General features: G+C 37.0%; 1 protein-coding gene across 11 annotated transcripts in view; it reads left to right on the top strand.

Annotated features, from left to right (window-relative positions):
• EYA4 (EYA transcriptional coactivator and phosphatase 4) overlaps positions 1-13,360 on the top strand; it is a 299,220-nt gene that overhangs the window by 59,942 nt on the left and 225,918 nt on the right. For all 11 annotated transcript variants that reach the window (XM_060167382.1, XM_060167383.1, XM_060167381.1 and 8 more), the window contains exon 2: positions 6,395-6,493. In XM_060167382.1, coding sequence (XP_060023365.1) covers positions 6,461-6,493 — 33 coding nt within the window. In that variant the 5' untranslated portion in view covers positions 6,395-6,460. The remainder of the gene's footprint in view (positions 1-6,394; positions 6,494-13,360) is intronic.

Below are 13,360 nucleotides of genomic sequence, written 5' to 3'. Positions count from 1 at the left end.
GGCTCCAGACGCGCAGGCCCAGCGGCCATGGCTCACGGGCCCAGCCGCTCCGCTGCATGTGGAATCCTCCCGGACCGGGGCAAGAACCCGTGTCCCCTGCATCGGCAGTAGGACTCTCAACCACTGCGCCACCAGGGAAGCCCCTCCCCCTTCTTTTTTCTTTGCACTGCAGCAAGAAGCAAACATAGCCTCTACTGTGTAAGCGCCCTCACAGGAGACTCCCGGCAGAATTCCCAGTCTTTGGCTGCAGCGCAGTGTGATGGTAGCGAAGAGTGAGGGGATGGTGAGGACAGTGGAATAAGGCCTCGACCACAGGGAGAAGGAAGGTGGAGGTCTTCCTCAGAACTCCCACTTTGGTCCATGGCCCCAGGGAGCAAAAGCATCTGACTTTTGATTACTTGTTATGGGGCATTTTGGCAGAGAGATGTACTGCCATAGCTGCAGGTAGGACCAATGAAAGGATTTCTGGTTTATCCCAAGGAAAGGGTACACCTCTGAATTGTTTTAAGAGAGTAAAATCATATCTTTATTTTAAAACTCTCACTCTGCCTGCACTGTGAAAAAATGAGGTTCAGGGAACAAAACTAGAGGACCCTTCGGAGGCTGCTTCTCCAGTCCAGGGATGACGAGGGTTTGAACTACCATGGTAGCAGTAAGGAGAGAAACATGGAGAGATTTGAGTGAACTCTATGAGGTATTAATAGGTCATTTATTGAATGTGGAGAGTAGCGGTCAAGGAGTGGATGACAAAGCCCAGGTGTTCGGCTTTAAAGACCAGTGGACGGCCTTGCCACCTGTGTACGTAACCAGAGGTGTAGTTTTTGGTTGTACAGCTTCTTCATCCCATGCCGGCCCTGGAACAGAGAGCACCACCCACTCCACCTTCAGGTTTGCGTTTATTCAGCCAGGGTAAAGCATGCCTGGACAATCTAATTTTTACTGATGGTTTGCTTAGAAAGACACAGGATTGGGGTTCTATCACACGGACTCCCCAAACTCCTCCGACTTCAGCATCTTCTCTTTCTTGAAGGCACAGGGTCCTTTGCTGTCTCTACCACCTGGATCCAGCCTAAGTACTTCCTGCCATTTCTGAGAATTGTTTTTAACATTTTTGATGTGTAAATCTCATTAACTATTTAAATTGAAGAATTGTTGATTTTTTTATTCTGATATTCTAAGAGACACCTCATGCCTAGAGCAGAGTTCAAGAAAAGGATATGACCAATTTTCTGTGTATTGAAAACCTAACTTCAGAAGAAATCATCTAACACAGAATGGGTGAGGTCGCTATTATTCCTGTTTGAAATTCACCTTTTCTGGGGGAATGGCTTTGAAGTAGAGCGGAGGAACTAGATTATTGCCTCATAAAATGGCATGAGGTTACTGTTATACCTTAATTTTATATCTTTATTAAGAGGTAATACTTCTCTTACTTGATTCAAAGAGGGTTCTTGTCTTTTTCTCATATACTTGTGAAAACTAAATGTTAAAGGATTTAGCAGAACAACCATTGCTAAATTATGATGTAAAATAATACTGTGTCTGCAGTTAGCCCAGTAGTTTTACTTGGTTCAATAATATAAAACCACCGGGCTCATAATATTTTAGTACTTTAGTGTGTTTGGCAAAGAAAGAAATTCATGTTACAGTTAAACTAAGTGACAATTAATCTCAATTTTACGGAATTATAAAGCGAAGTATTATGTTATAACATGGAACATTGATGCAAATAGCTCCCCAACTGGAACATTAAATAGATTCTGAACCAGTGGTTAACAGAAAAAGGCTAGTTTTTGCTTAATTCTCTTATGCTTGAACATCTTTCTTGAAGTCTTAATTTTTAATTTCACTTGAAATTTCACCAGTGCCCTGAGATGGTGGCCCTTCTGGAAGAGGATCCCTTCTTTCCTAATGATCAGTATCCTTAATTTACTTCCTGTGTATTCTTTCTGGAAATATTACATTTAAACCTTGATCACATCTTAATAATCATTTTAGTGTGATAACTGTACATGTGTTGTGGGTTGAATTGTGTCCCCCGAAAGATATGTTTAAGTTCTAATCCTCTTCCCTGTGAATGTGACCTTATTTGGAAATAGGGTCTTTGCAGATGTAATGGAGTTAAGATGAGGTTTTACTAGATTAGGGGGGGTGCTAATCCAGTGACTGGTGTACCTGTAAGAGTCAGGAAATTTGGATACAGAGACGCACACACAGAAGAAGGCCCTGTGAAGAGATAGGCGGGGACAATATTGTGTGACAATGGAGGCAGGATCAGAGGGACACATCTACAAGCCAGGGGATGCCAAGGATTGTTAGCAAACACCAGAAAATATGAAGAGACAAAGAATGATTCTTTTCTAGAGCCTCCAGAGAGGGCATGGACCTGCCAGCATGTTAATTTAGGACTTCTTGCTGTCAAAACTATGACAGAATAAAATTCTGTTGTTTAAGCCACCCAGTCTATAGTACTTTTATTACAGCAACCTTAGGAAACTAAAATAGCATGCTATGTTATAAGTAAATAATAGGTTACATTGGTATTAATAGTCATGTTATTGTACGTATATTTTATTGCTAGGTCAGGCGAATAGGAAAATAGCTGGTGGACTAATCTCAACATTAGATTTTCTGAAAAATTACAAGACTCTACCTGAAAAACACAGGACAGGTCAACATTTTTCTTAAAATAGCCACATATTTGAGACAGGATTTTCAAAGGTTAAATTATATGGCTGTTTACACTTTTTGTTCACATCATCAAGTACATTATGTATGATTTCATCCACCATTAATTTTGTCATTGATTCAATTAATATTGTTAACCACCTAATGCTTGCCAGGCACTGAGCAAGGTGCTGTAGATGACACTAGTAAATAGGATAAAGAATACCTGCCCTAAAGAGATTACGCTGACTTTGAAATTTATTCCATAGGGAAAGCCACAGAGGTCACTTGGAGAAAGTGTCTACTACTTAGAAAATTCACTTTCATTGTTTGCTGTGCTTTTAACTGATCTTGTAAAATCATTTTAGCATCATTTGGTTTTACTTACTCTGTGCTCCTGTATTATGGTGGAAAAAAATAAATTTTTATTTATTACACAGAAAATCAAATCAACAATAATCAAAGAATGTGAAGCCAAAGATATAATTCTTTATCAAATTATTTTTATTTTTAATGTTTCTTTTTAATGAATATCCAAACACACGCTTAGTTGTACATTACTGTTAGCATAGCTAAAATTTTGTGTTCTGATTTTTTTCACTTAATATACAATCAGTAATTTTTTGCTTTTCCATGTCATTTTTTTTTTTTTTTTTTTGCGGTACGCGGGCCTCTCACTGCCGTGGCCTCTCCCGTTGTGGAGCACAGGCTCCGGACGCGCAGGCTCAGCGGCCATGGCTCACGGGCCCAGCCGCTCCGCGGCATGTGGGATCTTCCCGGACCGGGGCACGGGCACGAACCCGTGTCCCCGGCATCGGCAGGCGGACTCTCAACCACTGTGCCACCAGGGAAGCCCTTTCCATGTCATTTTTATAATTATACTTTCGATCCTTAAATTATATTATATTAAACTTACTGACTCTAATTTGATTAATCAATGCTCTACAAAGATGAGGCTGCTTCTAGTTTGTATTATGAATAACACTGTAGTGAATACCTTGTGACTTTTGGAGTGGAATAGTTTACTCCTTAGGAAAGTTATTGAGTAAAAAATTTAAGCATATTTTAAAATGCAGTGACAGACTGCTTTCTAAAAGTATTAGAAAACTTGACATTATCAGTGGCAGTTGAATGAGGACAGCTTTTTCACTGTATCCTTTCTAACACTGGGTGTTAGTAATATTTAAAATGGTTTAGTTATTGAAGATGTATACAGGAATCCAAAATGTATGCTTGTTGCTTAAGTTTACATATTTTGCCAACTGTGAAAGTGAACACTTTTCTAAATGTTTATTTATTATTTACATTTAAAATAATGATCTGTATTTTCACATCCTTGCTTAAGTACCTTAAAAGGTTCTTTAACTTTTCCTTACCAATTTCTTTGTTCTCAGGGTCACAAAGTTTATAATATTTATTGAAGATATTTTTCATAATCTGTTGTGTCCTTTCACTTTTGGGTCTGTTTTTCTCTATTCAGAAATACAAATTTTTTGTTTTGTTTTACACAGCTGAGTATAGTGTCCCTTCCCTTTGTACTATGGTACAGTGTTTTTACCATTCATCTTACCCATCTACTAGAATGAAAAGGAACATCAGATTCTCCCCTTCAGGAGAGTATTTGGCTAATTTGTTATCCAGGTAGTGAGGAGAAAATGGTGTGATGGGTCATCCATCACAAGGAGATGATCCATCAGGATTCCCTCCTGGAGGAGAGAGGAAGGGCTCAGGATGCTGGTAGGTGTTGAGTCTTAGCAGGTCAGCATCAATTAGACTGGTGGCCATACATCCTAAGGTGTGCACCATATCCAAGGTGAGGCTGAGCCGGGGAGGTCCTGGTCACCAGGGGAGGGGACAGTGTGCAGGGCCAAGGATCAGGAGGTCTGCGAGGATAGGAGGAGCAAGCAAGAGATCAGCAGGAAGCAGGAACAGAGAGAGAGACCCAGATGTGATATGAGGGTCCATAAGGAGGAGAAGGGGGAGAATGGGAGAAGCAAGATGGAGGTGTGAGGTAAAAGGAAAAGAGTTGGCTTTTTTCCAGTCACTGTTTCTCAGGTCCACCTCCAACCCAAAGAATGACATCTTTAAATCTAGAACTTCTTGCCTACCTATCCTCCTGAATTCAGATGTATGCTGCAACACCTCAGTGTGCCTTAATATCTGCACTTCCCCCTTCCCATCTTAAGTGCACTTTAAAATTGTGCTTTTCTTTAAAATGACACTTTTCTGGTTTTGCAGTATTCTCAATCAGTATCTTACTGAGACTATCACATTACATGTTACCATTACCATTTTATGACTTTTAAAAATTAAAATTAGAAAAAATTTGAGAAAATCAGAAAAAAATGTTTGATCTGTGTCTCTGTGTTTGTGTATGCATAAAACAATGTACACTTTAAAATGTCTTGTGTTCTAATAAGGAAAGTAACAGGTTTATTGTAGACCATAATGCAAAGCAGAAATTAAAACCACGCCTACCTGGTTGTAGTAGGGAATATGTAAAACTGAGCAAAACGCTTGCATATGTTGAATGTTCAATAAACTGAATTGGGAACATATTGTTTCTGCAGATTTGAATACTTATTTTCCACTGAAATTATATTCTCAGAAATTTTTGATGTCACCAAATACTCCTTGAAACGTGCATTTAATAATTTATATCTGTTTATGCCTATGATGAACACTTTTTTATATAAATATTTTTTAATCTCATATTCTTTTAATTTTATTTTACAACTAGAGTATGAAGGGCTAGAAATGTATCATTGCTATTTTAAAGTGCATTTCATTTATTCGTGAGTCTGAATATCGTTTTGTGGTGATTGAGCATTTTTCTGTAGGGGTGTGTGTGCCTTTCTATTTGGATTGTAAGAGCTCTTTGTATGTTAAGGACATTAGCCCATTTAGTTTGATATTTGCGGAGATACTTCTTTTTATGTTTTCATGTATCTTTTAATTGTGATTATTTGTGTGTGTGTGGAACTCAAGGGGGTGTTTGGCTTTTTTGTTTTATATTCCATTGCTTTTATTATATAAGTCTTCTCTATCTGGGAATTAAAAATATATATGCCTATTTTTCTTAGATTTTTTTAAAACTCCAGTTTGCCTAGAAAATTTTTAATATATGATATGGAGTAAAGATGAATTTTTTTTTAGTAGTTTACTGACCAGTTGTCCTTCCCACATATTTCTGTAATACCTTCTTTAGCATAATAGTCTTATTTTCATTCTCTTTTAAAAATTGGGTGTGCATTTTATAACATTATATGTTTTAGAACTGAGTCTGGCGATTAAGATAAATTTTCCTGTAATAGAGAGCTGTCATATTAAAATACACATTATATGTTTTCAATTTTATGTGCCTTAGAAAATGAATGGTTAATGCAGACTTTTAATTTTTAATCTGTCAATTGCTTAATGACAGACCTCTCTCAGCAAAATAGCAGACTAGGTGTTTATTACAGCCTGGGTCTCTGAAGCTGTCCTCAGATGTTTTTCCTTATCTGCAGGATGCCTGAGTAGCTGTTTATATATCTCAGTTGTACTATGATGTGATTTTCAAGATCATTATTTCTATCAGATACGGGGATAATGAATTTTGTTCTTTAAAAATAATGCTTCTACAGATTACCAACTATCATGTAAATCAAAGTTTTGGTAATTTTACAAATAATTTCGAAAGATAACTTTTTCATTTTTCCACTTTGTTTTCATCTTTTTGTTTTAGATAGTCCATTTTTAATTGAAGGAAGCTGCTTCTACTTGGGAGTGGCAGGAGAAGTAAGAAAACCACATGGAAGACTCCCAGGATTTAAATGAACAATCAGTAAGTCTTAATTCAATCTCAGTTTTGCTGAAAAATATTGTGGTAAGACTACTCAAAATCATACTAAAAAGAATATATTGTAAAAAGCAAGTTTTTGGTTATTTTTTGGTTGATTTTTAAATCCTCTTTCAAGATCATAAAACAGACCTTTGGAAATGTATACTCTTTCTGATTAATGATATCATGTTTTGAGGTCTTCTTGATTGTCTACTTGTAAAGCCAGTGGTAGAAAGATGAGGGCACTGAAATCATGCCGAGTGTTTTTGATGGTCTCAACAACTTTACACACCTCCTTTGTTGGGTTTTATTCCGGATGTGCTTGGACAGTGCATGTGTTGTTGAATGTCAGAAGCATGAAAGGAGAAGCATATTACTAGCATGCTTATTGTTCATTTCAAGGATGGTGACCACAGTCCTGAAGGGATTTCCTTATTTGCTAAGCTCTTTGGAGAGTGAAGAATGCACAAGATTGGTGGCAACTATTTTAAGATTCGGATTTCTTAAAGGGAAAGGATTTATATGGCCTTTCCTCCTAACTTATTAGTACTATCTCCATGACACTAGTTCTTTAGTGTGTGGAACTGGCGTCAGTGGGAGATCTTCCCTCACAATCCCACAGTTCTGCCAACAGCGGCCCAAGCTGTTCTGCCCACAGACAACTAGTGATGTCACAAGTAAGGAGATACGTGTACTTACTACGTGTGTGTTATGCAGACTGATGCTAGTCTCCATTAGCTTGTATAATTATGACTTGAACTTAAAGTCTCATGTTTCCATCAGGCAATAGAGGACAGTGTATTGGTGTATAATAATGTGGTTCTAGAAACGATTTCTATAACAAGTTCAATTTAAAAAGTCAGAATAATGTGTGTTCTGCTGTATACATGCCATTCTAAGTTAATTTAATTTATTTTCTATTAAGAATTTCATTTAGATGAAATGATAATCAAGTTTTTAATTTACAGACAGACATCATGACCATTATCTAATTTCTTTGTATATTATATTATTATTTAATTTCACACGGCATCATTACAGGAAAAATGTAACAAAAAATTACAAAGCCATAAGGCTATTAAAAAATCTGTCAAATAGTAGAGATTTTATTCCTCAGAAATGGCTCGAGTTTTACAAAAGTAGACAAAAGGCAGTTGGTAGGCAGGGGCTTCAAGGTAGTTTTTTTAAAATTCTGGTTATTGAATTATAGGCATCAGTAGTGTAGACTCTAGCAAAAGGGATGATAGTGAGCATGATGATATGTCGCCCATGCCATTTTATGTTTTTGGATCCCAGTGACGTCAGAGGTCTGTAAGTGTGACCATATACGTACCTGAGTGAACGATGACATGATCTTGGTGGAGATGCTTCATGAGAGGACTACTGTCTATCTGTAGTTTGTTCTAACACACTGAGGATTACTTAAAAGTTTGTGTCCATGTGTGCAAGTATGCGTGAGTGTGTGTGTGTGTGTCTGTGTTAGACTGACCAACTGTCCCTGTTTTCCAGAGACCCAGGAATTTCCTGGGACATAGAATTTTCAAAGCTAAAGCAGGTGGAGTCTGTGCAAACAGGGATGGTTGATCCAGTTAATTACCTTAGGGTGTGTATATACTTAAGAACAACTGTTTGCTTCAATACAGTTAAAAGAGGTTAAAGAGAATATAGTTTTAGGTTTACCATTAGAGTGAGGTTATTACCCCAAATGCTTCATACCACCTTTTACAAAGTGAAACCCAGCACTTGTAAATCGTATAGAGTTTCCTTCCAGTGATATTTTAGGGCTGTGGAACTCAGTATTTAAAAAAAAAAAATTAAGTTCTCAGTGTTGTTAATGTTCAGCCAGGTTTGAGAATCAGAAGTCTTGGGTGACCTCAGCTCAAACCCAGCTGCTGAATCGGTGGTGAGAATGGGAGAGATTTTGAGAGAAGGAAAGATTGCTCTGCATTCTCCCTTTCTCTTTTCCTTCGCCAACACTGAACTCTCCATCTGAGGGTTATGATCCCGTCAGAGTCAAATTGACAGCTTCTGATCTGTGGAGTGGTTTGATAGGCCATCAAGAGTGGGCACTTCCGCTTTAAACCACAGGAAACTTGAAGCTTGGATCAAGTGTTCATGGCTTAATTGCTTTGGTTTTTATAAATATCATAAAGCCTTCTTCTTCAGCATTCTTAGACTTATAAGCGCATACAGGCTCATCTGTTCATCTTGTCCATGTGCAAAGGGACACTTGAGTCTATTAAGTCCCAAGTCAGAGTTGGGACTTTGCAATGATCTTCTGACTCCAAGTCCAAAGCTCTCGCCATGCCTTATCGCAATTGAGTTTTCTTATTTGGACTTTCCTCACTATAGAATCAACTCCCATTACATTGAAATGATTCCTGTTTGAATGAAATCTTTAAATCTTCCAGAGTATATTGATTAGTGTCTCAAAGTTTTTTGAAAAATGATACTTAGTGTTTATTAAGATACAGAACAAATAGGGTGAAATTAAAAGAGAGCTCATAATAAGATGAAAGGGAATTTACTTAGATCATAGCTATTTTACTTCAAGAAAGAGTTTTTTTTTCTCTAGGCATAGACATAACAATAGGTGCCAGTTTGCGCACTTAATGCACATCTAGCATTTTCTGTATATTCTCTCCCATCCTTACCGTATCCCTGTAATGTGTTTGTTATGGTCACCATTTTACAGATAAGGAAATTATGGTTTAGAGACTATTAAGCTCAAACAACTCTTAAGTAGCAGAGATTAGAATTGAACCCACTGTTATCTAGTCCTAAAACCTGTAATGAATGGATTTTGCATGGTACAACGTAAGGTAAGGACTTCAGTTGTGAAATCAAACATCTCTGACACTTAAATACCATTGGGAAATTCCTCAAACTCTTCCTCAACTGTAGAGTGGGGAGGATAATAAAAAGATGTTATAAGAAGGACTCAGCACACGCCTTCCTTAGAGTAAAAACTCAATAAATGTTAGCAAATATTACAATAGCCTGCTTTATTCATATGGTCTTTAATGAGTATGTGTGTTCATTCTTGCATATTCAGCTACCTTCTGGCAGCCATCCCTGACTGGAAGCACAGAGGTCTATGGACTAAGCAGATGAAAACTGAACTCACCAGCTCTCCTCTCACAATTTTTCCCCCTTTCTCCTCTATTCCACTACGTCCCATCTCAGTGGATGGCATCATCAGCTACTGAGTACGTTAATTCAGAAAACAGGTAGTCATCCTTTTCTCCTGCATCCCCATCTCAAAGTCCTATCCATTCTCAATTTTTATTATCTCTCAAAGTTGTTCTCTTATCTCTATATCCTTATTTTGGATCTTTATTTTTATCTCTTAACTGTCTTTTTCTGTTTTGTTTCTAGAGTGGCCTTCCTAATTTACATACCTAATCCCATCATTATTCTACTTAATATCCTTCACAGGCCTTTTCTTGCCTTCGAGAGAAAATCTCAAGTGTGTAGTAAAGCACACAGACTTAATTGCTTGTCTGTATCTCTAGTCTTATTTCTGGCTTCTTTCAGTTCCCTGAATCTTGCAGAGTCTGTGGTTTCTATGCATTTGCTAGCGCTATAGCCTCTTTCCATATGGACTTCTTCCCCGCTGGAGAACTTGTAAATCTCGAAGACTCACTGAGGGCTTCACTCCCTCTGAACAAGCCTCTCAGGTTGCCTCCTTCTTCCCTGCGCTGTCAGCCACACGCTGGGTCAGGGGCCTCTACAATGTGCTGCCGTACCCTTTGGCATTTACCTCTATCCCAGGACTTACCCCACAGAACTGAAATCTTATCTGTTTATTTGCCTCTCTACTAGATTATAAACTACTTAAAAGTAATAGTGGGTCTTGTTCATCTTGTATCCTTACTTCTTAGCACAATTCTTGCTGACATTCAATAAATGTTTTCTTCAAAAGCTTTTATTTACTGTTAGTAAGGTATGTTAATGAACAGCCTGACAAATTTTAGAAAGCCAAAATGTTATTCTCAGAATGGATTACTGACTCATGAATTCATGTATCACTTAACATTTTAAAAAAATTGCATATAACATGTAACACTAGTTTAACAGCATGTGATCAAAACAAAGTTTGGTCCTTTTTTTTTTTTTTTTTGCATTATATCTGGATCATTTTTTGCAGTCTGGCTTAGAGAATCTAGGAAATTTTAAGAGGTGAGCAATTAAACTAAGATTTCACTTTCACATTTGTCTGAAGTTCTTTATTAGAACTTCATAATTATTTAATAGCAGTTTGTTATATCCAATTATAGCTTGTTACAGTTTTTAAGGAAATGTTGCTCTTGTTAATAAATATGAATCTAGATTATACAAAACAGTATTTACACTGATAATCAGAAGTTCATTTGATACTCTGAAATATATTATATTCCTTGTATTCAAATAAAGGCTGAGCAATATTTATGTTTTTATAGCTTCTATAGTATCTTTATACACTGAGGTATTTTAAAGTCTTACTTCGGTGGTGCTAAAGATTCCCACAGATTTTTTCTGGTCTGATTCATTCATATCAAAATGAGAGGGGGGCTTCCCTGGTGGCGCAGTGGTTGAGAGTCCGCCTGCCGATGCAGGGGGACATGGGTTCGTGCCTGGTCCCGGAGGATCCCACATGCCGCGGAGCGGCTGGGCCCGTGAGCCATGGCCACTGGGCCTGCGTGTCCGGAGCCTGTGCTCCACAATGGGAGAGGCCACAACAGTGAAAGGCCCGCGTACCGCAAAAAAAAAAAAAAAAAAAAAAAAAAAAGTGAGAGGGAGTCTGACCTAAATTAATCATCAAGCTAGAAGGTTTGAAAACATGTTGTTTGTTAATTTTATGTAGTATATGTTATACAATAAAATATTAGTGGCTACTCATTAGATAAAATGAGTTACAGTTTATGGTACAGTTGCATTCCCTAATATTAAAACATTAAGGGCCTGAATTTTCCTACATATGCAAAACATTGTTACTGAATCAGTTAATTTATATTACTGATGACATATTTCAACTAATGATGTCTAAATTAAGTCACATCCATTGGATACATATTTTGCATCATATATTTCAGCAGTATTTTTAGAAGTTCATATATATGTAGATATTAATAGTATTTATTTTCTTGTATCAAACCTGCTAATTTAATAATGCATATTAAAATTCTAGTTAGTTTAATAAATTAATCTCTTTTCTGTCTCTGTTTTTCACCCCTGGAATACCAAACGATTTTAGATTATTCCTCAGCTGTTCGTTCTTAGAGATTCCGTATTATCATTTTTGACTATAGCCACTAGCACATCTTTAAAACCTGAGCTGCTCTCTGAGCCATTTAGACAGTTTTCTAGCTATTGTATGGAATTGAATATACCATCAAACTTATCATCTAGATGTAGAGCTTCAGAATCACCAACTTCTATCAGTGTTTCAACACTATGTAGAAAATAATTATTTTTATTAGTTTCAGTTTAAATCACTATTTCATTTTTGATAATGTAACATTATCAATATCTGGAAGTCCTATTACTCTTCTATTGCTTTTTTCTTGGATAGTTTAATTGATTTTAGATCATGCATACAGTGTATTTTATTCAGATCTAACCGAAATCAGGTTATTGTTTTTGAGGCTACAAATCTGGAAGAACTTGTCCTTTTAACTAGTCAAAAGAACCATATTTACAATATGTATTTTTTTATACCACCCAACTGGACAATATACTTCAGAATTCAATGGAATTCTGCTTAAAGCTGAATCAATTTCAGAACTACTGTAACTCCCAATTGCCAATTATGGCTTTGCTTTGCATTTAGATAATAGAGTACCTACCTAAACGGTGACATTACCAAGTAGATACGTTAAATACATTTTAATTTTTATTAGTCATTGGGACTTGCTCTTTCATTTTAAGCAATTTTCTAACTTTGAATTTCTATATTTTTGCATGAGCTTATGAAGATTCACAGGAAGATTCCATGAATTATTATCTTCTATGACCTTCTAAAATTATAACTTAATTTAGTAAAACTTTTCCACAAATTTTAGAATACACACACATATGTAAAGAGAGAGAGAAGGAAAGCTCCGTATTATACAGAATACGGGTTGTAATTGCATACCATTGGTCAAGATCTAGAGAGTAAATATTAGACTTTTCTTCTGTCAACTCCGATCAGTTTGTGGCAACTATGTGGAAAAGAACCCTAAAGCTACCTCCTGGCTCATTGGAAGAGTAACATTATCAGTAGAATGCAATCTGCCATGAACTTGGTAGGGAGGAGGGGTGGCACCAAAGCTCATACTTGCTGATCCTGAGCTGGGTAGTTATCCAGCTTTGAGCACTTTGTTTGCATAGTATAGGTGCAAATGAGAGCGATGATATCTTTGGGTACCAGAAGTCTCTTATCTAAATTTACAGCTTACATATGGTATATTGATTGTCCAATAATTCTACCTTATGAATTAAAATAAAAGTAACTATTTATGATAGAAATATAATCTGTTTTTTTATGCTTCAATAGTTTTGGGAAGTGGGAAAATTAATGTAACGTAACTTTTGCTATAAGGTATATGCCAAATGGAAAATATTCACTAATGAAAACAGGTTGCATTCACTGATAGCTGTCAGGCTAAGTGCTTTGTGTGACTCATCTCATTAAACCACACAACAGCCCCAGGTGGCAGGCTCCGTCATAACCCCGACTGAAAGGAGAGCACACTGATGCTGAGCTCAGAGATCACATTCAAGGTTGTGACCGCTAGAAAGCTGTGCTGATGGAGTGTGAGCTCGCGAAGTCTTATTCCAGAATCCATGCTGCTGCACACATTATCTTACCTGCTTTCATCAACTTAAATGGTTTTCAGACCCTTC

This window comes from Lagenorhynchus albirostris, chromosome 12 (genome assembly GCF_949774975.1).
Source record: "Lagenorhynchus albirostris chromosome 12, mLagAlb1.1, whole genome shotgun sequence".
NCBI lineage: Eukaryota > Metazoa > Chordata > Mammalia > Artiodactyla > Delphinidae > Lagenorhynchus > Lagenorhynchus albirostris.
Note: the sequence above shows the minus strand (reverse complement) of the source record. Positions and strands in the feature narration are given on the sequence as shown.